The 26,527-nt window shown below is 46.3% G+C and overlaps 1 protein-coding gene across 4 annotated transcripts in view; it reads right to left on the bottom strand.

The window, feature by feature from the left end:
- Window positions 1-9,275: 9,275 nt before the first annotated feature.
- The window catches only part of NCOA2 (nuclear receptor coactivator 2), a 275,814-nt gene continuing 258,562 nt past the window's right edge, over window positions 9,276-26,527 (bottom strand). For 3 of the 4 annotated variants that reach the window (XM_012936071.2, XM_055124991.1, XM_055124989.1), the window contains 7 exons: window positions 25,983-26,261; window positions 24,659-24,736; window positions 22,603-22,837; window positions 20,246-20,423; window positions 19,414-19,612; window positions 16,119-16,208; window positions 9,276-13,231 (listed from right to left, as the gene is read on the bottom strand). In XM_012936071.2, the coding sequence (XP_012791525.1) occupies window positions 13,220-13,231; window positions 16,119-16,208; window positions 19,414-19,612; window positions 20,246-20,423; window positions 22,603-22,837; window positions 24,659-24,736; window positions 25,983-26,261 (1,071 nt within the window). In that variant the 3' untranslated portion in view covers window positions 9,276-13,219. The remainder of the gene's footprint in view (window positions 13,232-16,118; window positions 16,209-19,413; window positions 19,613-20,245; window positions 20,424-22,602; window positions 22,838-24,658; window positions 24,737-25,982; window positions 26,262-26,527) is intronic. The other variant, XM_055124990.1, reaches the window with a different exon arrangement.

Raw genomic sequence — 26,527 nt, 5'->3', positions numbered from 1 at the left:
GGACCGACGACACACTTGCCCAAGACCACAGCCTCTGCTGCTGGCCTGGCGGGGTCAGTCCCAAGTCCACGCCTGGTTTCTCCCTGCCTGGTTGCTCAGGGGTCACCGTTTGGCAGTGACCAAGTTGGGGTTGGCTGTCCCCACTGAGGGGGGTGTCCGAAGGGAGGACGGGCGCGGGAGAGTCTCAGAGTGGCTTTGGGTTTTGGGGCTCGGGCTTACTCCTGGCTCTGCGCTCAGGAATTACTCCTGGCGTTGTTCAGGGAACCCAGTAGGATGCCAGAGATGGAACTCAGGCCGGACGCGGGCATGGCAAACGCCCTGCTCTCTGTACCATCTCCGGGAGTGGCGCAGTTCTGCCCCAGCTGAGCCTTGGAGATGGCCCGGCCCGGCCCCGAGGGGTCTTTCTGCTGTGCTGGGCCAGGCGGGTATCGGACCGGCCCTTCCTGCGTTTGGGGCGGCTTCAGCGTTCCCTCAGGAGTGCCTGGGGCCTTGCTTAGCTTCCAGCAAAGGTTGGATGCTTGGTGTTTGTGAGAATTGTGTTCCGGGGGCACACTGGAAGGTGACCTGGGTTTCTCACCAGGTGTTCTTTTTTTTTTTTTTTTTTTTTGCTTTTTGGTCACACCTGGCAATGCACAGGGGTTACTCCTGGCTCTGCACTCAGGAATCGCCCCTGGCAGTGCTCAGAGGACCATAGAAGATGCTGGGAATCGAACCCAGGTCGGCCTCGTGCAAGGCAAATGCCCTACCCGCTGTGCTATTGCTCCAGCCCCAGATGTCGTCTTTGTGGGTCTCTTTTGCACACCCCTGACTCTCTGGTAAAGGCCAACAGGCCAGAGAATGGGGCTGGGAAACTCTTTTGGTGGGAAGAGATTATCACCCCAACTTTGCTTGGGGATGTTTCTCACTGCATGCGTGTCCCACTCACCCGCGTCTAGACTTTTCCGGAGTCTGCCCCTGCTCCCTCTGCCGACGCCCCAGACCCTGTGACCTTGGAGCAGAGACAGAGCCGCCAGCTCCCACCAGCCCACTCCAGCAGCGCGGAGAGGTCCCTGTGGTGGTGCTCTGCCAGCACCTTAGTGTGACTCAGCCTTGGGTCAGTGCGCAGTTTTCTCCCATGTCTATGAGGGGAAAATGCTCCTTTCCCACCCCCCGACCTCAGTGGTACTTAGGGAGATCCTGAGGACCAAACCCGGTCAGGGTCAAGACAAGACTTGAACCCCCGTTCCATCTTTCCTGCCCCTGAAGTACTGCTTCTCTGTTTTCAGTTTCTGCAATTTTGTAGCTGTTGTTTTTGCACCTATGATCCTGATTTTTGTGCATTTATGCCTTTGTTGTTTTAGTAAGATTTGGGAGGGTCATGAAGTGAAGTTACGGGTTCAATCCTCGTTGTCTGTTTGTGGCTACATCTGGTGATGCTCAGGGGGTACTCCCAGCTTGGGTTGTTTGTCCAGGTGCTCAGGGAGCCATGCAGTGCCAGGGATTCACAACCTTCCCCCCCAACACACACAGACATACACACACACACACACACACACACATACACACAACTATTGACTGACTTTCTTACAGATGTTCTCCACCCAGTGACCGAGTTTTCGTTTGCTTGCTATTTGTTTATTTCCTCTGGACTACACCAAGAGCGCTTAGGGCCCTACTTCTGATTCTGAGCTCAGGGGTAACCTGTGGCAGAACTCAGGGGATGTATGTGGTGCTAGGGATTGAATCTGGGTAGACCGCATGCAAGGCAAATGCCTTCCCTGCTCTCCTATCTCTCTGGCCTCACAATTTTCAGTTTTAAAGACATCAGTTAGGGAGCTGGAGCGATAGTATAGCGGGTAGGGCATTTGCCTTGCACACGGCTGACCCACGTTCAATCCCTGGCATCCCATATGGTACCTCAAGCACTGCCAGGAGTAACTCCTGAGTGCAGAGCCAATAGCAATCACACACTGGGTATGACCCAAAAAAGCAAAGCAAAAAAAAAAAAAAAGGTATCAATTAGGGGACTAGGGAAGACTCAGTGGTAGCGGACTTGCTTTGCATGTCTGAGGTCTCTAGTTCAAGCTCACACACCAAGCAAGACTCTGCTTCACAGAGGTTAAGGATCCTCAGTGATAGGACAAAGTGTCTCATCTCTTGCACACACAGTCCAGTGTGTGTCAGCACCAAAGTGACACACACAAGCACCGGAGTCCCAATGGACAACCACAGTCTACACAACAGCTGTGAGGGCAAGGGAAGGGGGAAATCCCCTACAAAGTCGATCAAGCGACACCCTTACTGAAGACACTCCATTACACACAATTACATCCAAATCCCTTGCCGTTGGCTATGAGGCCTTGTATGATCTGACCCCTGGCTACTTCTCTCAGGAACCTCTCCTACCACCTCATCTGTCACCTCTAGCCATGCTGGTCTTCTCACTGGCTTCACACCAACTGGCTTCTGTCTCATAACCTTTGCACCTGTTCATTCTGCCTGGAACATTCTTTCCTTCCCATATTTGCTTTTTTCTTTCCCCATGGTTTAAAAAGAATTTTGTTTATGGGCCACACCTGGCAATGCTGAGGGACTACTCCAGTTTCAGTGCTCAGGGGACCAAGTGATGCTGGGAATCAGATAGGGGTTCCCATATGTGAACTATGTGCTCAAGCCCTTTGAACCATCTCCCTGTTCCCTCCCTCAGATTCTTCATTTTTTAGGGGGTTGGGTTTTGAGGTCACACCCAATGGTGCTCAGTGGCTACTCCTGGCAGTAATCAGGGGGACAGAGGAAGTACTGGGGATAAAGTAATGCAAGGCAAGGCGCGTGCCTTACCCCCTGGACAATCACTCTGCCCCCCTTTTCAGATTCTTACATGTCATTCCTACTCACTTTTAAGGTTTCACAAAACGTAAAAGCAAGGGTATCACTGTCACTGTCATTCCATTGCTCATCAATTTGCTCGAACGGGCACCAGTAACGTCTCCACGGTGTGACTTGTTGTTACTGTTTTTGGCATATCGAATATGCCACGGGTAGCTTGCCAGGCTCTGCCGTGCGGGCGGGATACTCTCGGTAGCTTGCCATGCTCTCCCAGAGGGGTGGAGGAATCGAACCTGGGTCGGCCGCGTGCAAGGCAAATGCCCTGCCTGCTCTGCTGTCGCTCCACAAAATGTAAAAGCAAGGGTAACATGCACAATCATAACTGTAGATTGCAACACATCTTCTTCACAATCACACAATCACAATATCCCGTTAATCACCGATTTCTCAGGCGGGCTCAATAACATCTCATTTTGTCCTTTCCCTGAGATCTTAGAAGTCTATCTCGACTTGGCCCTCCTAACGATGTTCCATTGGGGGCTCTTCAGGGTCAGGGGAATGAGATCCAGTTTGTTACTGGATTTTGCATATGAATACACCATGGGGAGCTTGCAAGGCTGTCCCATGGGGGCAGGAAACTCTCAGAAGATTGCCAGTTTCTCCTAGCGGGAGAAGTAGGCTAAAGATATCAAGCGGCCTCATGCTTCTGGGAGCTTGCTTTTAAGTCTCTGGATGTTGACTGTTGATGGGATTACACACACCTGGGTTCCTCTGCCGGTACCTTCATGCATGAGGTCTGTCCGAACATGTAGAGAGGAGCCTCCAGCATGGCTGCAGCTAGGTTCTGGTGGTCTTCGGCTGCTGGGAGCTCTGCTCAGGGTGGGGAGGGAAGCTGGAGCCCATCCCCTCCGAGGGGCCCCCCGGGAAGACAGCCAGGCGTGCAGGCAAGAGACTCTCTGCATCACTCTCTTCTGAGAGCTTGCTTTTAAGTCTCTCTCTGGATTCAAAATGAGTAAAAATAAAAATGAGTAAGAAAATGAGTAAGAAAGTACTTCTTGCTTAGAAGGTTAAAAGTTAAAGAATGAGCACTGATACGGCATGTAAAACTAACCCAGTTTTAATGTGCTTCTGTTAAAATCAAACAAGAAAAGGAATATTCTCAAATGTAAAATGGGGTTATATAAAAGAAGGGTAATTTTTTCACCTTGAAAAAATTTTCTATTATTATTCTCTAATAATGCCACTTCTGAAAACATAAAGCAAAAGTTGACAGTACTAACGGAGAAAATCTTATTGGAATTTCAGTTGATAAGGTAAGCAGAAAAAAATGGGTGGGGTGCTATTAAAAGCAATAAGAACTTTGAAATTTATATATCAGAAAGGAATAAAGGTTGAACATTGATGAATAATTCATATGTTCTCAAGATATTAAGAAAGAAAAATCCTACCCAAATAAATGTAAAGTAAGCACAAGTTAGGAGAGAAGAAAGGTTCAATACAATACGGTCCTCCTGTGTGAGTGGACGCAGACAGGCAGAGCTCAGGAGCTCTCCTGGGTGATGGGAAACACTGGGTCCACAGGCCATGTAAGACCCACAAAGCCCTGTGGTCTGGCCCTGGTGTATGACAGGGCAGACATAATTGTGTTTTGTCAACTAACTATAGCCTTTTGCCTATATTGTATTGCCCATGAGTGATGTCATAAATATCCAAGTTGCCTTTGGCAAAAAAAAAAAAAAAGTTTCTCCACCCCTGCAAGGATGCTCTGTTTTGGGGGGGTTTAGGTGTGTTTGGGTCACACTGAACTGTGCTCAGGCTCACTCCTGACTCTGTACTCAGGGATCACTTCTGGAGGGGCTAGCAGGGCATTTGGGGGTGCCCAAGATCGAACCCTGGTCGACTGCATGCAAGGTAAGCATCTTACCTGCTGTGCTATATCTCTGGCCTCAAAATGATTCATTTTTATTTTATCTTATTTTATATTTTGCTTTTTGGGTCACACCCAGTGATGCTCTGGGGCTTCTCCTGGCTCATGCACTCAGAATTACTTCTGGCGACCATATGGGACGTTGGGAATCGAACCCGGGTCTGCAGTGTGCAAGGCAAATGCCCTACCTGCTGTGCTATCGTTCCAGCTCCGAAATTATTGTTTGTTTTTTTTTTCTTTTTGGGTCACACCCGGCAAGGCATAGGGTTTACTCCTGGCTCTGCACTCAGAAATTTCTCCTGGCGGTGCTTGGGGGACCATATGGGATGCTGGGAATCAAACCGGTTGGCCATGTGCAAGGCAAAGGCCCTACCCGCTGTGCTACCATTCCAGCAAGATTGATTTTTTTTCTTTTGGGGTCACAAGCTTGATTTCAGGGGTTACTTCTGGCTCTGCACTCAGGAATTACCCCTGGCAGTGCTCAGAGGACCATATGGGATGCTGGGAATCAAACCCAGGTTGACTGCGTGCAAGACAAATGCCCTACTATCTGTACTATCACTCCAGCCCTGATAAAACATCTTTCTTTGTACCATTTTATTTTGGGGGCAAGGCAAACACCCTACCTGCTGTACTATTGCTCCAGCCCTTATTTTGTCTTTTAAAGACACTAATGCTTCTTGTAAAGCTGCATTCAAGACTATGAATCTTACTGTTGCTTCAAATCTGAATGATAGCCTAACTGGAGAGAGTATGAGTTTCTGTATACTATACCGCTTCATCATTCTCTCTGAGCTGGCTCCTCATTTGCAGAACTTTAAAGAATCATTGGCGGGGCCAGAGGAAAAGAGGGAACAGAGGTAAGGTGAAATCAACCCTAGTTCGAATCCTCAGCACAATACATGGTTCCCTGCACACCACAAGGGGTTAGTCTTGTACACAGAGCTCAGGAGTAGCCCCTGAACATCACAGGGTGTGGCCCCCGAACCAAAAGAGAGAAAGAAAAAAAGGGTAAAAATAATTGCTTTCCTAATTTTTTATTTGTTCGGACAGCTGACTGCTATTTTCTCTTCTTCCAGCAGGTGGTGCTGTGGCCTCGCTTTTGAGGTGTTGCCGACTACAGTGTTCTTCAATCTTTTATGTGTGAAGATCCCGCCCACATCCTGGCATGGGGGGGGGGGGAGCAGGGAGGAGCGTTTTTTTTTCTAAATTTTTTTAAAATGTAGGAGCATTGCTATTTATTCAGTCATTGATTACGCCTATTGAATTGGGCATGAACTCACATTACTTAATTTTTTTTTTTTTTTAATAGAGTATCTGGCATAGTTCGTTGCAAAGCTATTCATGATTTGGGTTCAGTCACACAATGATCCAGCACCCATCCCTCCTCCAGTGTACAGTTCCCACCACCAGTGTCCCCTGTTGCCCTCCCACCATCCCCCAACAGCCCACCCCCAGCCTCCCTCCCGCTCTCTTTCTTCTCCTCCTTTTGTGGAAGCAGCAGTTCTGACAGAGGCAGCTGACCAGTGATTCCAGCTCCCTACACCTGCGGGCCAGCGCGGCGGGGGTGGCAGGGGGTCGGGGGTGGGGGGCTGCGACTGAAGAACCCTGGTATAGGCTGTGGCGTGGTGGTGCCTGTGGCTCGCGTCCTGGGCACCGTGGATCTCCCCTCTCTGGGCTCCTGGGTCTAAGACTCAAGCCGCTGTGCGCTTCCCGCCTCCCTTTCTTCCTCCCCGGCCCCCGGCTGAGCCAGCAGCCCCGCCACCGCCGCCTGTGTCCCACCGAGCCTGGGACGGCTGTTTCTCGACTGACACAGTTCATCTGAGCTGTCTTCTGGGAGGCTGGAGGGGCAGGCAGAGGGCCTGGGAGGCGGGAGTGGGCCTTCTGCTGCTGTGAGTCACTTTAAACTCCACTCACTAGTGTGATGGAACTGTTCGTGTCATTGAACAACTGTATTTGTTTGTTCTGGGTGGTGTCCTGGCTTACTTCTGGTTCTGTACTCGGGGATCCCTCCTGGCAGAGCTTGGGGGAGCAGGTGGGTTGCCAGGATCAAACCCAGCTGAGCGGGTAGTGCCCACGGTATTATCACTCCGGCCCCTTGAGACTGGACTCTGGAAAGCTCTTCTCCCTTTGTGCTCATATTCCCTGGGATCTCAAGTCGCCATATGCTTTTTACTGGTTTGCCTATTTTGCAGACTACTATTGTTTCATTTGTTCATCACACCAGTGTATGGATTTCCTGTGTCCCCCCCCTCTGGTGTGGTCTACTCCCCCCCCCCCCCACTGGGGGCCTGGGGACACACACCCTCTGGTGCTCAGGGCTTACTCTGTGATCAGGGGCTCTCCTGGAGACCCGATGTGGTTCCAGGTACTGGACTGGGGTCAGCCACAGGTACCCTAAGCACCTGTCTCTGGCCCTGTTATTTCATATTTTCGTTTTTTAAGAAGGCACACTTTTTCCCCCCTCTTCAAATTGATTGTATTTTTTTTTTCGCTTTATGAGTCACACCTGGCAATGCACAGGGGTTACTCCTGGCTCTGCACTCAGGAATCACTGCAGGCGGTGCTCAGGGGACCACATGGGATGCTGGGAATCGAACCTGGGTCGGCTGTACACAGGGCAAACGCCCTACCTGCTGTACTATTGCTCCAGTCCCTCGATTGTACATCTTATCTTTCTGATGTACTTTAACTTTTGTATTCCCCGATCCCCCTCCCCACCCCCCCGCCCCACACACACCCTGCCCTGCTCATCTTGTAGAGCTTGGGGCCATATGTGCTGAGGGGGACTGAAACTGCATTGGCCGCATGTAAGGCAAGTGCCTGATTCTCTATACAATTCTCTCTCCAGCTTCTTCATTTTTGTATTTTGATGGAGGTTGTCCTGAGTTGGCAGAATTAGTCAGTGTTTTAGGATTGTTTTTTTTTCATCTCAGTAAAACCAGTTTTCTTCAAGTCTTTCACACTTTTATAAGCATTGTTATTTTATTACAAATGAGACAAATATCACCTATTCATGTGGATAGAAATGTTTATCCAGTTTTGTATATTGTAGTGAAGTGATTGAACTTGTGTTAGTAAATTTCCATTATCTCTATATATGGTCAAATTATCTGAGAAATTTTTTCCCTCATTTCTTTTGTTGGGCTGGAGTGATAGCACAGCGGTAAGGGGATTTGCCTTGCATGCAGCCGACCCAGGTTTGATTCCTCCGCCCCTCTTGAAGAGCCCGGCAAGCTACCGAGAGTATCTCGCTCACACGGCAGAGCCTGGCAAGCTACCCGTGGCATATCTCATATGTCAAACACAGTAACAACAAATCTCACAATGGAGACATTACTGGTGCCCGCTTAGCAAATCAATGAGCAACAGGATGACAGTGACAGTGACTTTTTTTTTTGTTTTACTTTTTGGGGTCACACCCAGTGATACTCCGGGATTACTCCTGGCTCTGACTACAGTAACTACTCCTGGCAGTGCTCAGGGGGACCATATGGGATGCCGAAGATTGAACTGGGTCGGCTGTGTGCAAGGCAAATGCCCTACTTACTGTACTATTGCTCCGGCCCCCGTTTTACCTTTTCTAATTTCAACAGTATTACCATATATTTCTTACCATCAGTTTTATTTATTCTATGCAAATTTAGCAAACAGCATTGTCTATTTTGTTTTTCCTTAGATTCCTTTAACATAATAGCTTAGGCAGATTTTCTAATCGCTCATTTTTTTTTGTTAAAAATTTCATTTTAGGGGACAGAGCAATAGTACAGTAGGTAGGATGCTTGCCTTGCACGTGGGTGATCCAGGTTTGATCCCAGGTACCCCAGGTACTTAGCCTGATAGGAGTGATCCCTCAGCGCAGAGCCAGGAGTAAGCCCTGAGCACCATTGGGTGTGGCCTCTCTACCCAAATTTATTTTTAGGTTGTATTTACTAGTGTTTCTTGTGTATAACTTGGATTTTAAGGCACTTGTCATTATCAATGATTAATCAAATCAGTATATTAAAACCATCACAGATATTCCAATTTGTAAGCCAGTTAGAGGTCACCATTACTCTCAACAATGTTTTGGGAAAAGGGAATGAGTTGTGAACAGCTGGTAAATGAGATTTAAAGTGCTTAGTTGGGGCTGAAGTGATAGTACAGCGGGTAGGGCATTTGCCTTGCACTCGGCCAACCCGGCTTTGATTCCCAGCATCCCATATGGTCCCCTGAGCACCTCCAGGAGTAATTCCTGAGTGCGAAGCCAGGAGTAACCCCTGTGTAACGCCAGGTGTGACCCAAAAAGCCAAAAAAAAAAAGTGCTTAGCTGACTTTGATTTATTCTCTAAACTGTTAATCTCAAACAAGACACATACACTTTTTGGCTTCAAACTGAAAATCTGTGAAATGGGTCACTGGGAGGGAAAAAAATGTCAAAATGTTGAGAACAATACCAACTACTATACAAAAATAAAGAAGGTATAAATTATAAATCAGGAAAACTTAAGTGCAGTTATAAATGATGATACAATATGAACACATTAAAATCTCCAAGGCCATGTAAAACCCGAAGGCATTAAAATTTATTAAATGATGCAATAACAACAGAATTCTTTATTTACAATAGCATTATTTAACATCAAATAAGCAAATAGCATCAGCAAAGCAATATTAACTTGCATAAATGTATTTAAAATTTCTCTGAATATATCTACCTTTGCATAAACTGCTCACACTAGAAATACAAACATCAATGCAGGTGAACAAAGTGATGTTCAGAGTCAACTCCATTTTGAAAATAAATCACAACCTGAAACACTGTAAGCTTTCTCCTGAAGAACCATAGTTAATATATTGCTTAATTTTACCCTTGTATAATCTTTTCATATACACACATCTCAGATGCAACTTCATGAGGAACTGTACAAATAAAACCCACAAATGACAAAGGAAAAAAAAATGACAGTTAAATGTTTGAAGAAATGTCTCATCATCACTGTTCAACAACATAAAGGTTAAGTGATGATGCACTTATTCAAAAATTGTACACAATTCACTATACAAATATAATACATCGGACAGCTATGTAGGAATATACAAGACTTAAAAACAGATCTAAGGCATTATGCTAGATTTTAGCATTTTGAGGTTCTTGCACATAGCTTTTACCTGTAGTAAGAAACTTAAAAGATTTTGTTTTAGTCTATAAAGAAACACCAGGGAGAAAATTCTAATTAAAATTGAAGCCACTACAGTAATTTTCTTTTGTGCAGAGAATGCTTTGCTCTTAGGCAGCACACTACCATACAAATACTAGAAAATTTTAAATTCACACCAACAATTAATGGCTTAAGTTGCATTTTAAAATTGATTGTGTATCTTTGGGTTCTGCAAGTGGATCTGTGCCACCCATTTCATGTGTTAAGCCCATATGAACTCCATTTTTTAAACACAGATTAAAAACTGCATTATATAAACTGCAAAAACATTGCTTTCAATTATTACAAGCCATGAGAGATACACGTGGGAGGGGCATTTTTAATCTTCGAGTCAAACAAATTCATTATAGTAAAACAGCTCACTTCACTTTTTAAACTTACCACATGACATGAACGTGTAAATGAGTTTTACAACCAAGTTAATGTATGTATACTTTTCACATTATGTTTTTCACATTTAGTAATATAAGTAAAACACTGATTATTTGTTCTATTAAACAAAAACCAAGTACTCATCCTAACAAATTCACTGTGTAGAGCATGAGAAATACTGATCACGAAGGGCATTGATTTGGCTTTTGCTTCTATAGTGATCAATATGATCAGAGGTTTCCTTCACTTACTTTTCTCCTCTTAATTAGATGCAAAGCAAAATCCATTACCTGATCTGAGCCATAAGAGAATTTATAACCTCTTTTCCTTCAAAACAGTAAAGATCATGAAGAATCCCAAACAACCAGTGTCGCTGGCTTGCTGATTTCTGAGTTGGGACTGACATTAAAACACAGTGGGCAGTGGGACAAATGATAAAAAACCAGAAACAATAACGACAACAACAACAACAACAACAAAACGCATAGGTATTCTGGGGCAGTGTTAGAGTGAAAAGGGATTTAAAACTCAGTAAAACAAATTCAGTTTAATTTTCGTTTCTCTCTTGTGCTGGGTGAACTTAGTCATCTGAATGCACAGGTTTCTGAAAATCAGCTGACACATTATCAGGGTCAAGTTAAATCGGTGTCACGCAAACCTCATCCTACTCTGAGGCTATGGAGTTCTGGGCCAACATCTGCTCGTGTTTTCCATCACATCTGGGCAACCCAATATTTTGGTTGAGAGAAAGTAGAGCCTTTTGAGGGGGACATGTGAGCTGGTGGCCACTGAGATGTGCTGTTCCTCGGCCACCTCCCTGTAGTATGAGCCCTCTCAAGTGGAAAAAGTATCGAAATGCAAATTTCCAGAAAGTTTCTTTAGTAAGGAGCAACACTTTGAGACTGTCTACTTACCATTGATCTTTGGGCTATATCTCTTCCTATACTCCCATCATCTGTACATATAGAGAGAGATATAAGTATAAATAGGGCTTGTTTTTACATCTATCTTTACCCTGCCACAAATAAACAACCAAATTTCAAGGGAAAACCTCTCTGTTCCTAAAAGGCCTGGCTAATGAGATATAAAATGCTTTGCTTTTTAGACATCAAAAGGACATCATTCTGAAATTTAGGTAAGAAAGTACGTGTTAGGGGTGGGGGAGAAATAGTTCAAAAAAGGCATTCAGTTTCTCGATATTGCTGTTGTCTGAAACTGATGCCAATAATCATAAAAGATTATTCCCCTACCAGAGTGGGCAAGAAAAACAACCCTAAAAGTGGCCTGCTTAGTAACATGTAGTCTTTCTAAGGTTTATTAAGAAAGAATATAAACATATAAAAATCAAGAATTGGTTCCTACAGTGGCTGCATATCATATAGATTACATAAATGATTTATGAGCAGAATCACAAGGTTTAGAAAATAAAAAGTCTTAAGTCTACAAATTAGGTCTAATCAAGGCCTTGATATGCTTTACAAAACACCTTTAGGAGACATTGCTATGAATATATCTAATTTAATACTGAAGTACCTCATTTTTGAGTCAATTCCACAATATGTATACCTCACAAAAATTATACAATTAAAACACGTAAGTTCTCAACTTAAATTATTGCTTGTTTACATAGAAATTGGAGTTTATGTACCTTACAAAACGTCGGCTTAGTCAGCACTGCTAAAAAACAAAATAAAAACACATGGCAGAGTTAAATCTGTCGTGATATCTGCGGTCAATTTGAAATGCACTATTATTTTCTCCCATGTTGGGGGCCGGTGTTGCTGAGGGGGGCGGGGCGCAACAGACATGCTTCCAAAGCAGGCTTCCTTAGTCGGATTAGTAGCAAGTCCTAACTTTCTCCTCTCCTTGCCAGTAAATGCACTTTTCTTTTTTTTTTTTCTAAAATTTAATAGCGATTGTTAAGTGGCTGGCAAAGCATGTAAGGAAATCAAGGATTTACCTGGTTTCTCTTGCTTACATTATTGTGTAACAAATGAATGAAGGCGGGGAGGCGCGGAGGGGGGGAGGGAGGGGGAGGGGAGAGGCCCGGGGGAGTGTCGGGGGAGGCGGGGGAGAGGGAATCCAAGCCGGCTGATCAACGGAAAGGGCCTGATTTGGAAACCAAAGACCATTTCTTCTTGATTCACAACTGAGGCGAACTAGTTTGGTTTTAACAGAATAAATGGGGAACCCAGTCCTCATCAACATCAGCAGGCCTCCCCCAGGCTCCTCTGCGTCCGCCACGGCCGCTGGAAACTCTCCCCCACAAAGTTCGAGCTTCCAGGAGAGACGCGCGTGGCTTTCCTGCGCCTCGCCAGGTCTCCGTGCTGCGCTGTCCGTGGTGTCGTCCTGCTTCCTTGCGGGCGATAGCTGGAAAGACCTTTAGCTTTTGCCTTTAAATAATAATAATAATATAATAATAATAATAATAATAAAACCCCTCTTTTCTGTCCCCCAGATGAAATTCTTAATCGTTTGCACTAGACTGAGTAGCCAGGGAAAACAAAGCAAGAAACCAGTGTCTGGAACCGAACAGGAACAGAACAAGAGCATGGTTGTTTTCCTTAAATACATACATTTAAATACATTCAATCTGACATGGGTATGAAATTTGCCTGTCGACATTTACTTTGCAGGAGAGATCTAAGTTGCACTAAGGTGAATGCAGTGAACAGACTGAGAACGGCCTGGACGTGAGCTTCAGGCTGTGGCGAGAGGAGGCAGCTCCTCCAGGAACAGCCGCTCGACGCCTCCCGGGAGCCGAGGGCCAGGCCCCTCTGCGGATCTTGCTCGGGCAGAACTGGCTGGCAGATCGGTTGGGTCAAAACAAATGGACGCAGCTCTCCAGACGGGTAAGTGTTTTGAGCAAGTGAGCCCAGTCGGCTAAGAAAGAAGCAACCGGCCGCCTTCAGCGTCAGCAGTACTTCTGCGGGGAAAGAGAGAGTTGCAAAATGTTTCCGAGTATTTCTGAACTGTCACTGAACCCACAACTAGAACATCCAAATTTGTGGCTGTCTGGAATAGGGGCTGGCCACCAGGGCTGTACTGGGATGCGCCGTGCCTGGTTTGGATGCAGACGGGCAGACAGCACGGGTCCCAAAGGGTCAGCACTGATTCCCGGGCCCGCAGGGTCGAGGCGCTACCGCGAAGGGTAAGATGGACCGGTGCCTGGTGTGTCTCCCAAAGGACTCCGTAGCCCCATTCGATCCTTCCACCTGCCCAACAGACACCACTGAACTACCCAGCCGCTGACCCACCTTGGCTCTCTGAGCACCTAATACGGAAGTGGACGTCACTTTCTGAATCCTTCCTCAAAATCACCAAGCATTACTTCAGACTAGATACTCTCACCTCTGCAGTCTCCCCGAGACACTGTTTTTTTTTTTCCTTTTTGGGTCACACCTGGCGATGCATAGGGGTTACTCCTGTCTCTGCACTCAGGAATTACCCCTGGCGGTGTTCAGGGGACCATATGGGATGCTGGGAATAGAACTGGGATCGGCCGCGTGCAAGGCAAACGCCCTACCCGCTGTGCTATCGCTCCAGCCCCCAAAGGGATATTCTTGACAACTTTTCAGCATCAATATTGCTAACCACAATGCCCAAAAGGTGGGGGGAGGGACGGAGGAAAGGGGGGGATGAAAGAGGGGGGAGAGAGAGAGAGGTGCTGCTGTAGAGGTAGGGCTGGGGGGCAGTGAAGGAGGGATCTGGGGGATATTGGTGGTGGGACATGTACAGCGGTAGACTGATGGGTCCTGGAATACCGTGTGACTGAAATTCAATCATGAAAAGCTTTGTATGGGTCTTTCTCACAGTGAGCCAATAAAAAAGTTCTTTAAAAAAGGGATTGGAATTTTCCCTACTAAGGCACCCCCAGAAGACAACTTTTATTTTTTAACTTGGGGGTTGGGGCTGGAGAGAGATTATAGTGTCGGGGCAGGGTGCGCTAGGTGCCTCAACTCCCTTTGCTATTGTTTTTAAACACGAATCCGCCAATGTTCAGCCCTACATCCCCTCCAGTCAGAGGGAACCACTTTTTGTCCCCAAGGAAGGTTTTCTTTTTTCTAATTAAAAACACATGACTGTCAAATTATTGACAGTGAGTTTGGGACACACCATTCCAACGCCAAGCCCACCCCAGCGTCAGCCCATTCAGTGTCCCCGTGCCCACCCCTCCCCCCGACAGGCACGCCGCAAAGCTTGACGGCTGCAGCTCAGATCTCGTTTTCAGTGTGGCTGAGTCTGTGCTCTGCACATGTAACTCTATGCTGCGCTTCCTGTGACAGCTAAGATATGGAACCAGCCTAGGTGTCGATGGCAAATGGAGCGTGAAGATGTGGTACATGTATGCACAGTGGAATACTATGCAGCTGCAAGGAACAATGAAGCCATGCAATTTGCTGCAACATGGTTCGAACTTCAAGATATGGTGTAGAATGAAGACAAAGCAAGGAGACTTTCTTAAGAGGGTTCCCTTCTGCCAAGACTTCGATCACTACCCCACGAGGACCCTGCAGGCCGTTTACCTACACACTGACCTGCTCACAAAACCTCCTTGGGAAAGTTCTGCTGGGCACAGGGGTCAGCCCATGCCAAGCACTAACTATGCTACTGTTTCAAGCATGGCTGGACATCATAACAGCTGTCTGCTTGGAACAATGCTGTCTTAGTATTTGCTTATTGCTGTATTTATTGTCTAAGGTAATAAGCAAATATTTTCCTTTTAAATTTATTTTTGGGTTACACCTGGAGATGCACAGGGGTCACTCCTGACTCTGCACTCAGAAACTACCTCTGGCAGTGCTCAGGGGACAATATGGGATGCTGGGAATCGAACCCGGGTCAGCCGTGTGCAAAGCAAACGCCCTACCCGCTGTGCTATCACTCCAGCCCCATTTTAAAATTTCTTATTGTCCTTCTCTCTCTCTCTCTTTCTCAATTACCATGAGGTTACAGACTTACAAACTTTTGTGCTTATGTTCCAGTCATACAATGATTGAGTACCCATCCCTCCACCAGTGCCCGTTCTCCACCACCAATATTCCCTATATCCCTCCCTCCCAACCACCCCCACCGCCCCCACCTCTGAGGCAGGCACACTCCCTTTTACCCTCTCTCTCCTTTAGTGTGTTGTGGTTTGCAATGTAGGTATTAAGTGGCCATCATGTTCGGTCTATAGTCTACTTTCAGCACACATCTCCCATCCTGAGCAGGTCCTCTAAGCATCCTTTACTTGGTGTTCCCTTCTCTATCTGAGCTGCCTTTTCCCCCAGCACGTGAGGCCGGATTCCAAGCTGTGGAGCAATCCTCCTCTTTGTCTCTACTATCCCTGAGTGTTAGTCTCCCATTCTGTTACTTTATATTCCACAAATGAGTTAAGCAAAGCTCTTCTAGACAAAAAAAAAAAAAAACAAAAAAAACAAACAAAAAAAAACTCAAAAAACACTGAGGAAAAAATATAGACTTAATAAAAGGAGAGAGCACAATTGTAGTTCCTCTCCTTCCTCCTGAAGAATCTAATATGATGGTTCGTAAAAAGCAAAAATAAATCAAAGTTTGCCTTAACACGACAAATTCACTGCTACTTTCCTGTTTGCTGTGCTCTAACATCATTTCGGGGCAAAAAAATCAGTGTTCTTAACTCACATGTGCCAAAAGCTTTGTTAAAATGAGTTTAAAGAAAGGTCATTCACCCAAAACCACTCTGTCACGTAAAAGGAGAGGATATTTTTGAAAATGGCATCTACAGGATTGCAATGTGCCTACCCATTCTGGTCTATAAAATGCTCATATTCACTTTACAGATTTCTTACCCGTGATGCATCTCCCTCCTGCTTAATCATATCCATTCCAGGCAGCTGGTTGGGGAAAAGGTTGCCTCCCCTCAGAGCAGGGTCATTGACCTATGAGCACGACAGAACAGCGGCTAGAGTGAGCGGCACGTCCACAGTGGACTGGGAAACAACCAACCATCAAGCTCTCCTCTTCTTCGGTTTTTGGGAGTCAGGAGGGGAAGGGAGGCTAGGGAGCAACGGCTACAAGCATGCATGCACCCTTTTTAATCCGCCAGTTTTAGTCTCAAAATTAATATTCAAAAGGTTTGAGTCTAGGTCAAAGTTTCAGAGCAATGTGAATTGCCAAAAATGTACTAACTTAGGGGCTGGGAGACGGCTCAGAGAGTTGGAGTTCCTATTCTGGCCAAGTGGGAGGACTATTCAATTCCTCACACCACATGGTCCTCCGAGCACTGCTCTAAGGAAGCACAAAACCAAAGCGTGTCATTTGCTTCCAGGTAAGCTGACTAGGACGCATGCTAATCTCGACCAGTGTTCCTCAACTGGCGGCCCCAGAATATTCCAATAGTTCCCCTGAATGTTCCAACGAGTCACAGGCAAAAGTTGCGTAAACAAATGGGGGCACCGTCCAAAATGACAGTGGAACACAGGTCCAGATTATCCCAGGGGTCCTTACTTTGTGCACCTTACCTCAAAGCAAATTGGGATCCACTATAGCCCATTTTTGCTTGAAAATTCAGCAGGAAGAAAATACATTTTTTTCCCCCTAGAAAAGGTGTCTGCAGTCTTAAAATTTATGTCTATTTAATTTACCTGTGAGTCATTAGCATTCGCCAGTTGATTCAATAATATAAATACAAATCATTGCACATGTACCTATACACGGCTCTTTGGCAAATTGAAAAGGACTTTGGATCTCTCAACTAACACTCCTTTAAACACTGTTTTCTTTTTTAAAAAACAAAACATTTGGTACTGTAAAGTTTAGGATTTTTTTTTTTTTTTTTGCTTTTTGGGTCACACCCAGCAATGCACAAGGGTCACTCTTGGCTCATGCACTCAGGAATCACCCCTGGCAGTGCTCAGGGAACCATATGGGATGCTGGGATTTGAACCCGGGTTGGCCACATGCAAGGCAAACGCCCTACCCGCTGTGCTATTACTCCAGCCCCAAGTTTAGGAAATTTTGATGCACACTGTGGTATAAATACATTCAGGATTAAACGGAACCAATCAAATTCACTTATCTTGCTCTTTTGACCATTCTTGTTGGGGTTCCGGGACCCACAATCCTGTTCATTATACTCCGCACGCAGGACTCCAGGGTCACACCCAACACTAGACTCCTGCCTCCCCCAGCACCCTCCAGACACCCCAGCAACAGCCCTCTAGTGAAGGCTCAGCTTTTTCAGTTTTTGTTTTTTGCTTTAGGGCCACACCTGGTGATACTCAGGGGTTACTCTTGGCTCTGCACTCAGCTGTGGGATGACTGGGATGGAACCTAGGTCAGCCTCATGCAAAGCAAGCACCTTAGCCGCTCTCCTCTCTCTCCAACCCCTGTAAGCTCTGTTTTGCAGACAAAACCTCCACTTCTGATGACTTTGGGCACTTGGTCTATTACCATGTTCCTGTATATCCCACAGAAGAGATATTTTATTTATAATCAAACGTTTAATCTTTCATCAGGATCAAAGTTATGATCTAATTGAATTATTGCCAATTGGGTAATTCATTTAAAACTTGCAGAACACTACCTCCACACCTGAAATTAGAGTCAGGATGCCTGCCCATCTAGATTACGCTGCGTGCCAAGCATTCTGTGCCCATTAAACATACTACTTCTGGGAGCAGAGGTGGTAGAAACAGGCTCAGTACATGCTTCACACGCAGGAGGCCTGGGTCTGGTCCCTAACCCAGCAGGGTCTCCTGAGCACAGACCCAGGAGTAGCCCCCAAGCATCATTGGCTGAGGCCCCAAAGCAAAACAAACAAAAAGTGAAAACGGATGCTGACGTGGCTCGGTGGCAGAGAAGTGCATACCCCCCTGTGGAAGGGCCTGGGTTTGATCTGTCTCGTGGAAACACATTTAAAAAATTATTAGCTAATATTTTTACTTCTGGGTCAGTTAAACAGAGACTCCGTCATGATTACTAGGTGAATTGCTTTACATCTCTTTGCCACCAAATGAAGTTGGCATGTATTTGGGAATGGTAGAATTATTTTAATGGCATTCAATACAGAACAGGATGATTAAAAACTATTTAACACGAAATCCCCTCGTTTCCCAAAACACAACTATGGCATCCAAATCCCCCAAATGAAAATAACTGTTTTGGACTGAGTGAGTCTCTGTATGTGTGAAATATCACTTAAAGTTAACTGTAGAGCAGGTAGTTTGGCTTCTGCATTTCATCTTGGCTTTACATTGAGAAAAAAAAATCAGTCCTTAAACTACAAATTCAAAACAAAACGATAAAGAATTTACCGTTCCATTTTGGGACAGTTTTTAGATATTGCTCAATTCTTTTTTTGGCTTTTTGGGTCACACCCAACGATGCACAGGGGTTACTCCTGGCTCTGCACTCAAGAATTATCCCTGGTAGTGCTCAGGGGACCATATGGGATGCTGGGAATAGAACCCGGGTCGGCCGCATGCAAGGCAAACGCCCTCCCCGCTGTGCTATCGCTCCAGTCCCCAGATATTGCTCAATTCTTTACATAAGGAAAAATGTAAATGAGAGTGAAGTGAAATATTTTTAAAAGTCCTTGAGCAGTCAGGAACTCTTCCATGTTTACTTCGTCATTAACAAGTATTTCTGTTAATTGTTCTATCACAGGTGAAAGTAAGGTGAAAAAAACACAGTTCAAAATAAATGTGGGAGTTGATGGAAGATGTTAAATACTTGAAAAGCTACATTTAATGCAAAAATAGACAAAACGCTCTAACGGGAAGACAGAAGACAGTGGGCTGTGCCTGCTTAAAGCAGCACAGAGAGCAAAACTGGAACAACACTGAGATGAGCATGGCCCGCTCAAGGCCGACACACCAATTCATGGGATGTTCTCTGTGTGTGTGTGTGTGTGTGTGTGTGTGTGTGTGTGTGTGTGTGTGTGTGTGTGTGTGTGTGTACGCGCGCGTACGCGCGTACATGTTTGGCTTTGGGGTCACACCTGGCTGTGCTCAGGGGATGTGATCAGGTACTGGGGATCAAACTGAGCGTGGCTGAGTGCAAGGCAAGCACCTTACCCCCTGTACTCTCTCTCTGGTGCCAGTGCTCCACATTTAAACAAGACGACGTCAATGGGAGCTTTACCTGCTCGGGACCCATGGAGGATAGCCCCGACGTAGGCACGGAGGTCACTGAGGTCATGCTGATCTGTCCGGTCATCTGGTTCATGTTGCTCATCCCGCCTGTGTTGGTCGCCATGGAGACATTGATGTTCATATTGTTATTGTACATGCTGGTGTTTGCTTGCTGTCCGAAGTGTGGTGGGGACTGTTGTGAAAACATGCTGAAACCCAAGGAAAGGACATGCAGGTTAGAGCCTTCAACAAGCCCCGGGCAGTCTTCACATAAATCTAGGATGAAAGAGGCAGCACCAACGGCCAGAGTATGGGGCCAGGAGTAGCCGCTCAACCCCAAACACCCGAGCCTGGAAGTCTACCCGCTTTCCATGGCTGCACGGAACGAGCTTTATTTGTTTGCTTATGCAGCAGGTTTGGATGAAGGGTGGCTCTGAGGTCACTGGCCATCCATAGTAGTTTCTAGAATATTTGTGGAGCGGGTGGCACATCTTCCTGGAAGAGTTCCTTTCACTCCCAAGAAAGGGTCCTTACTATGTTAAGCTCAGTAAATTTCATTAACACATGACTTAGTTGAGTTTTTTTTTTTTTCCACACCTCGAAGTGTTCAGGACTTACTCCTGGCTCTGTGCTCAGGAACCACTCCTGGCCGGCTCAGGCGATCAAATGGGGTGACAGGGACTAAACCCAGGCTGGTTGCTAGGGAAATGTTCTATCCGCTGTCCTACTGCTCCGGCCCTTAGTTGAGATGAGTGCAGGCATTAGGAACACAAAGGTAAGGGACATGCAGTCCACAGAAGAGTTCCTGGGCATGGAGCGCACGGAGACAGAGAAGCACATACCCGTTTCCTCCCATGTTCCCCTGTGCCCATCCGTTCATGTCCGAGGAGGCCGGGTAGGCGGCGTTGGCCTGAGTCTGCTGCATCAGCGGGCTCTGTGTATGCGCCATTCTGGGTGACATCAGAGGACTCTGGGGCGTGGTGGCCCCAGTAAAGCCTGGGTCAGGCTGTTGACTTATTCCTTAAAGAACAAAATAAATACCCACAGGAAACTGTTAGTTTGGCCGTTGAGACGGGAGCGTGAGGCGGTAAAAAAGACAACATTCGAATAAAACACACACAGAAATACACATACTTTCAAGTACCCTTTCATGTGTGGGTTAGTCATAGACATTTGAGAAAAGATTCCAAATTAGAATAAAATGCATGAAGGAAAAACAGCCCCCGTTCTTTGATTCTCTATAGAAGAGAAATGTTGAGGAATCAGAATTGCCATCATGGCTAAAGGGAGAAAGAGAAAAGAGCCAGTCTTCCCTCCACCCCTTTCCAGATCAAGAATGGATCAAATGTGTGTATTTCTTTTTGACTTCCGTCAACTAAATTTTTATAAGTCACTACAAATGATTAAAATTTTAATTAGGGGGCTGGAGTGATAGCACAGCGGGTAGGGCGTTTGCCTTGCACGCGGCCAACCCGGGTTCGAATCCCAGCATCCCATATGGTCCCCTGAGCACCGCCAGGGGTAATTCCTGAGTGCAGAGCCAGGAGTAACCCCTGTGCATCGCCAGGTGTGACCCAAAAAGCAAAAAAAAAAAAAAAAAAAAAAAAAAAAAAAATTTTAATTAGACTAAGTTCAACTAAATATCAAAGTCAACTCATCTGAAAAAATTTTCATTAAATTCCCTCATTCTGGATAAGATTAATGAGTCTTTAAAAGGTAAATGTATTCATAATTAGCTTGTCTAGTCTTTACAAAGAACTCCGTGGTACTTTAGTGCTTGCCAAAATTTGCAAGAATGATAAAAAGAAAATTCAATGCAGGTTTCTCTCTCAGTTTATAAATAAATGACATATACACTAAAAGAACGGGAAAGAACTGTTAGTCAATATTTGCAAATAATTAAAAAGAAGAAAAGGTGGTGATTTGTGGGTCAGCAACAGAATACATTCCTAGCAGGTCTGAGGTCCTGGGCTTGATCCTCACGGCACAGGAAAAGAATGAGAAAACAGAGGAATGATGCTGGCAACTAAGAAGGAACTTCTTACTATGCCTCAAGGTTGGCATTAAATTACTCTTATAGTGTAAGTCACACAAATCTAATACTTAAAAGTTTAGCATCACACAGAAAAATGGCTGAACATTGTTTTCTTTAAGAAATGAGATGTGAATTCAAGCACCAAAAAGACTAGACAAAGTTACTTATAGGTGACTCTGGCAAAAGACAGGGGAAGCAATTTTGAATATTGATGGTAACAAAAGCACTTTTATCAGTAATTCAACCATTAACTGAACACAACATGCAACCAAGTATTGTTTATGACTTTACAAATTTATCTCTTAAGACTGACATTGAACAACAAATCAATATGAAGGAAAAACTGAGAGGCCTTCCACTGGGATTTCTTTTTTTCTTTTTGGGCCACACAGTAGTGCTCAGGGACTCCCCTGACAGTGCTCAGGAGACTACGCAGAGCCGGGGACAGGGCAGAATCAGCTGCATGCAAGGCAAGGGCTTTCCCTGCTCTGCCATCTCTCTGGTCCCTCAATGTCTCTGCAGCATGTCTCAAGAATTGTTCTATTAAAAATTTGGTATAATTTCAAAAATTTTAAATAGTAGAACGTTATTCATAATATTTTATGAGTTTGGTTGGGGGGCACACCTGGCGATGCTCAGGGGTTACTCCCGGCTCTGCTCTCGGGAATTACTCCAGGTGGTGCTTGGGGGACCATCTGAACTCGGGTTGGCGTGTGCAAACCCGCTGCATTATCACTCCGTGGCCCCTCCTAATATTTCTATGTGCCTTTGACCATTCTGCATATCTCTATTGATTTGTTTAAGTCAGACTCCCGAGATATTAAAATATAAAGATATACACAGGCACCTGTGACCAGAGACATCAACAACATAGACATTCATTCACACACTCTCAGACACACATGCACGCGCACTTCGGCCATTCGTAAAGACCTGCACTCCGAGAAAAGGCGGTACCTGAGCTCAGAGACTGGAAGGTACTGTGCTGGACCTGGGGACTCCTGCCGGGCCCCCACTGTCCTCCCAGGTTTCCTATCATTCCCTGGTTAGCCAGATTCATCTGGGAGCCATGCAAAGAGCCGTGAGAGAGGAGCTGTGACCCAGGACTGGGGGACACTGGGGAGAAAGGGCTGGTGAGAGGTGGTGGGGATGTGAGTCCAGTACCGTAGTTTGGAGGAAATGGGAACTGCTGTGCATTTGCCTGGGGGATCCGGGGGTTGCTCAGAGTTGCTGCTATGCCACTAGGAGCCACCATGCTTGAGGTCATGTTCAGCCCTTGGCCTCTCATCATCAGAGTTCGCTGCTGAACTTGCTGTTGCTGATGCATTTGTCTCTGTCGAAGATGCTGGTTCAGAATTTCCCTCTGCCTCTGGGCCAGCATCTGTGCATTAATAGGTGCCTGAAATAGGGGTGGGGGAGGACAATTATGCAGAGGAAAACATTGCGGTAGGGACAGAATGAAAAATAAATGGCATATGAGAAGTAGCATCACCAGTGTGCCTGTCCCGTGCAAAACGACTTGAAAAATACAATTACACAGGAAAAAGTATTTCAGGGTTGAAGTTGAAACCTGGTGGCTGAGAATGTGAGCTTCTAAGTTCATAGAGACAATTATTTTGAAACTTTGCAGTGACTTCTGGGGTGAGTTCAAATGTCAGTTATCAACGAACTTGGGGTTCATTGTGAACAGACCGTTAACTAAAGCAGAGGTTCTCAAAGCCTGTCTGCAGACCGCTGCAGGCCTCAGGTGTAAAAGGTGAGAGGCACGTAACTAAAGGACCTTGTATCACACCAGTCCCCCGGTGAGAAGACCCTCAGGATGACAGGTCAGTGCCATCAAAGAGACATTCATGTCCAAAGGAAAATAAATCACTCTGCTCAGAAGTGGCCCGGAGCACTTCCGGAGAAGGTGAACAGAGGCAGGAGGAAGGGAGGGTGCAGGGGGTGGGATGTAGAGACAAGGGTGACAGGCGCATACTGGTAGGAAAAATCAGAAAGGCGGGGGTGGGAGGGAAGAGGGATGTGAGGTGGGAAGGCCCAGAGTGTCTGCCTTCCCTAAGATGTACATGTTCTATTGTTTATACAGTTAGTTATATAGGCTGTTATAGGCTGCATATGGACTGGAGTGATAGCACAGTGGGTGGGGCATTTGCCTTGCACGCGGCCGACTGGGGTTCGATTCCTCCGTCCCTCTCGGAGAACCCGGCAAGCTACCAAGAATATACTGCCCATGGCAGAGCCTGGCAAGCTACCTGTGGCATATTCGATATGCTAAAAACAGTAACAAGTCTCACAATGGAGACATTACTGGTGCCCACTTGAGAGAATCGATGAACAGCGGGATGACAGTGACTTGCTACAGTGCAGGCTGCCTATGCATCCTAACAATACAAAGTTGAGTCTCTTTCTTCCTGGATTCCGCATTTGCAAACCCATCCACCACTTGCTAAGGTGAATCAGTAATGCCCCAAACTAATATTCAGAGTACTGCTGCTATGTACGACCACTGAAGAGTGGTGAAACACTTGAGGTGCCTCATGTGTACTTGTCCACCTGAGGATGAAATAAAGTGACTTCCTGCCTTCTTGTTCCAGCTCCCACACGGTAAACAAGGGTCCTCTGTGATACATTTAATTCCATGTGGCTTATACTGTGCTGCTTCTTGGGGTTTACACGGCTGGCGAGAGCAGTGTGGAGTGAGCGCTGTCGAGAGTGCCAGCGAGATGCTGCGAGGCGCCTTCTGGAGAAAAGGCATGTGCTGTCGGGTGGGGTTTATTCAGGCATGAGTTAAATGACGGCCGCGCTTAACGTCGACGAACGCCCAACAGCAAATGGGGTGTCAAGAGGAACACACAATACAGAATCTGGGCTTGATAAACGGAGGGAAAGGTCGAGGCCAGAGGCGCACAGGAACTTAACCCTAACCGTGTATTTCCCCTAGGACCAGGGTTCAATATTTGCCGATTCAGTAGTTTGTGGCATAACTATGACACAAAACCAGAGTGAATATTGAGCATGGACTGCAGTTAGCAATAAAAATGGCTGTGTTGAGAAAGGAACTATAAAAGCAACCGGCTCACTAGGTGAACAAAAGACTTTATGGCTGCACGGTGCTGGTGTGGATCTTACAGATTCCTAGGTTACTTTACGCAGGTCATCAAGCAGAAAGGCAGGACAAGGTGAATGGGAGGCACAGGCTGGTGGCCAGTCTGCTCCTTACCTGTGTCGGGACGCCAGCCCTCAGAGTCAAGTTCACATTTGAAACGTTGCTGATCTGATTCATAATTGGCTGGCGATTCTAAATGCATATACATGAGAATTAGTACATTGAAAAGGAACATATTTTATTTCAAATCATCTTCTCTGAGAAACTGCCCCTCCACACTAATTTGCATGCCACTGGATATTGAAACCACCATTTGTAGCTTAATTCTCTTCTCAAGTTGCCTGTTAGTGAGCTTCACGTTGCTTCTAGCTGAGTAATTATTTTGGACTCCTTGGAAAGCACACTGTTTGCAAAGAAGGGACTAGGAAGACCAAAGAGGAAGGCTGAGAGGAAGCGTGGGAGAGAGGCAGGAACTCATCCCTTTCCCTGCAACATCATTAGTTTTTAAATTTTATTTTATTAAAAAATTAAAAATTTTTTTTTTCCTCTTTGGGTCATACTGGGCAATGCTCAGGGGTTACTCCTGGTTCTGCACTTAGGAATCCCTGCTGGCGGGCTCAGGGGACCATCTGAGATGCTGGAGATTGAACCTGGGTTGGCTGTGTGCAAGGCAATGCCCTAGCCGTTGTACTATCACTCCAGCCTGTGCAACATCATTATTTACAAATTTATGCAAACGATTCAGTTTTACTTCAATGAAAACACATTTTCCTGAAATATGCTAGCCTTTCATAAAACCATGTCCTTCTGCCACTTTTTTTTTTTTTTTTTTTTTTTTTGCTTTTTTGGGTCACACTGGGCATTGGCACTGGGCAGTTAATTCCTAACTGGCTCTGCACTTAGGAATTACTCCTGGCGGCGCTTGGGGGACCATATGGGACGCTGGGGATTGAACGTGGGTCAGCCGCATGCAAGGCAACGCCCTCCCTGCTGTGCTATCGCTTCGGCCCCCTCTGCCACCTTTTAATTAGTAATGATTATTTTGCATGACAAGACTATTTTGTCCCAAGTATTCTGGCTGGGCTGAAAACTATTCTAGCTCCTTTACACATGTTCTTATTGCCTCATGATACACAATAACCTCACACAACAGATGTGAAAACCGAGGCTCAGGAAGTTCAAGGTTAGACTTAATCAATGCCATGGCCAGGAAACCGCAGGGGCAGCTGCTCTATGGGAGCAGACTCAGAGGGGAAGACGGCAGCAGAGTAGAAAGGAGCGTGAACGTTCTAGCTCCGCCACTGCTGGAAGGGGCAGAGTGAAGCTCTGGCCCTCGGGACAGGCCCGGCTGCTGGGCCGGGCTGCCGAGCCTCTCCCAGCCGTCCCGCCTCTCCACCCTGCCTCGGCCGGGCTTCTTGGGCGGCGCGGCAGATCCTACCTGCTGTGCTTGGAGGCGATGCTGCAGCTGGAGTCGCAGCTGGTTTGGCTGGTTCTGCACCAGGCCGGTGGGTCTGAGGCCCGGCCTGGGCTGCATGCGGAGTGTGGCGTAGCTGGGCCGCTGTCCCATGGTATGGAAGTTGGGGTCTTGCATGGGGGTGTAGCTGCCCTGGGCCATCTGCGCCTGAGAGGCGTACTGCTGGGGGAACACGGGGGTTTTCTGTTCCAGCAGGAGGTTGGTGTCCTGACTCGAGAACTGCTCAGGGTCTACGGCCTGGCTCTGAGTGAGAAACGCAAAAACAGAAAAGGAGACTGAAATAAATAACCGACACCAGTGTCTGTGAACAGTATTATAGTCACTCTGCAGCCGTGAGGATTACCATGTATTAACTTACACTCAGGGTACCACGGGCATGCAAGGCAAGCGCCTCACCTCCCAACTTCTCTCTCTGCCCCCAAGGATTACATTCTTTTTTTCTTTTTTTGCTTTTTGGGTCACACCCGGCGATGCACAGGGATTACTCCTGGCTCTGCACTCAGGAATCA

The sequence above is a fragment of the Sorex araneus genome, chromosome 2, assembly GCF_027595985.1.
Source record: "Sorex araneus isolate mSorAra2 chromosome 2, mSorAra2.pri, whole genome shotgun sequence".
In the NCBI taxonomy this organism is placed as follows: domain Eukaryota; kingdom Metazoa; phylum Chordata; class Mammalia; order Eulipotyphla; family Soricidae; genus Sorex; species Sorex araneus.
Note: the sequence above shows the minus strand (reverse complement) of the source record. Positions and strands in the feature narration are given on the sequence as shown.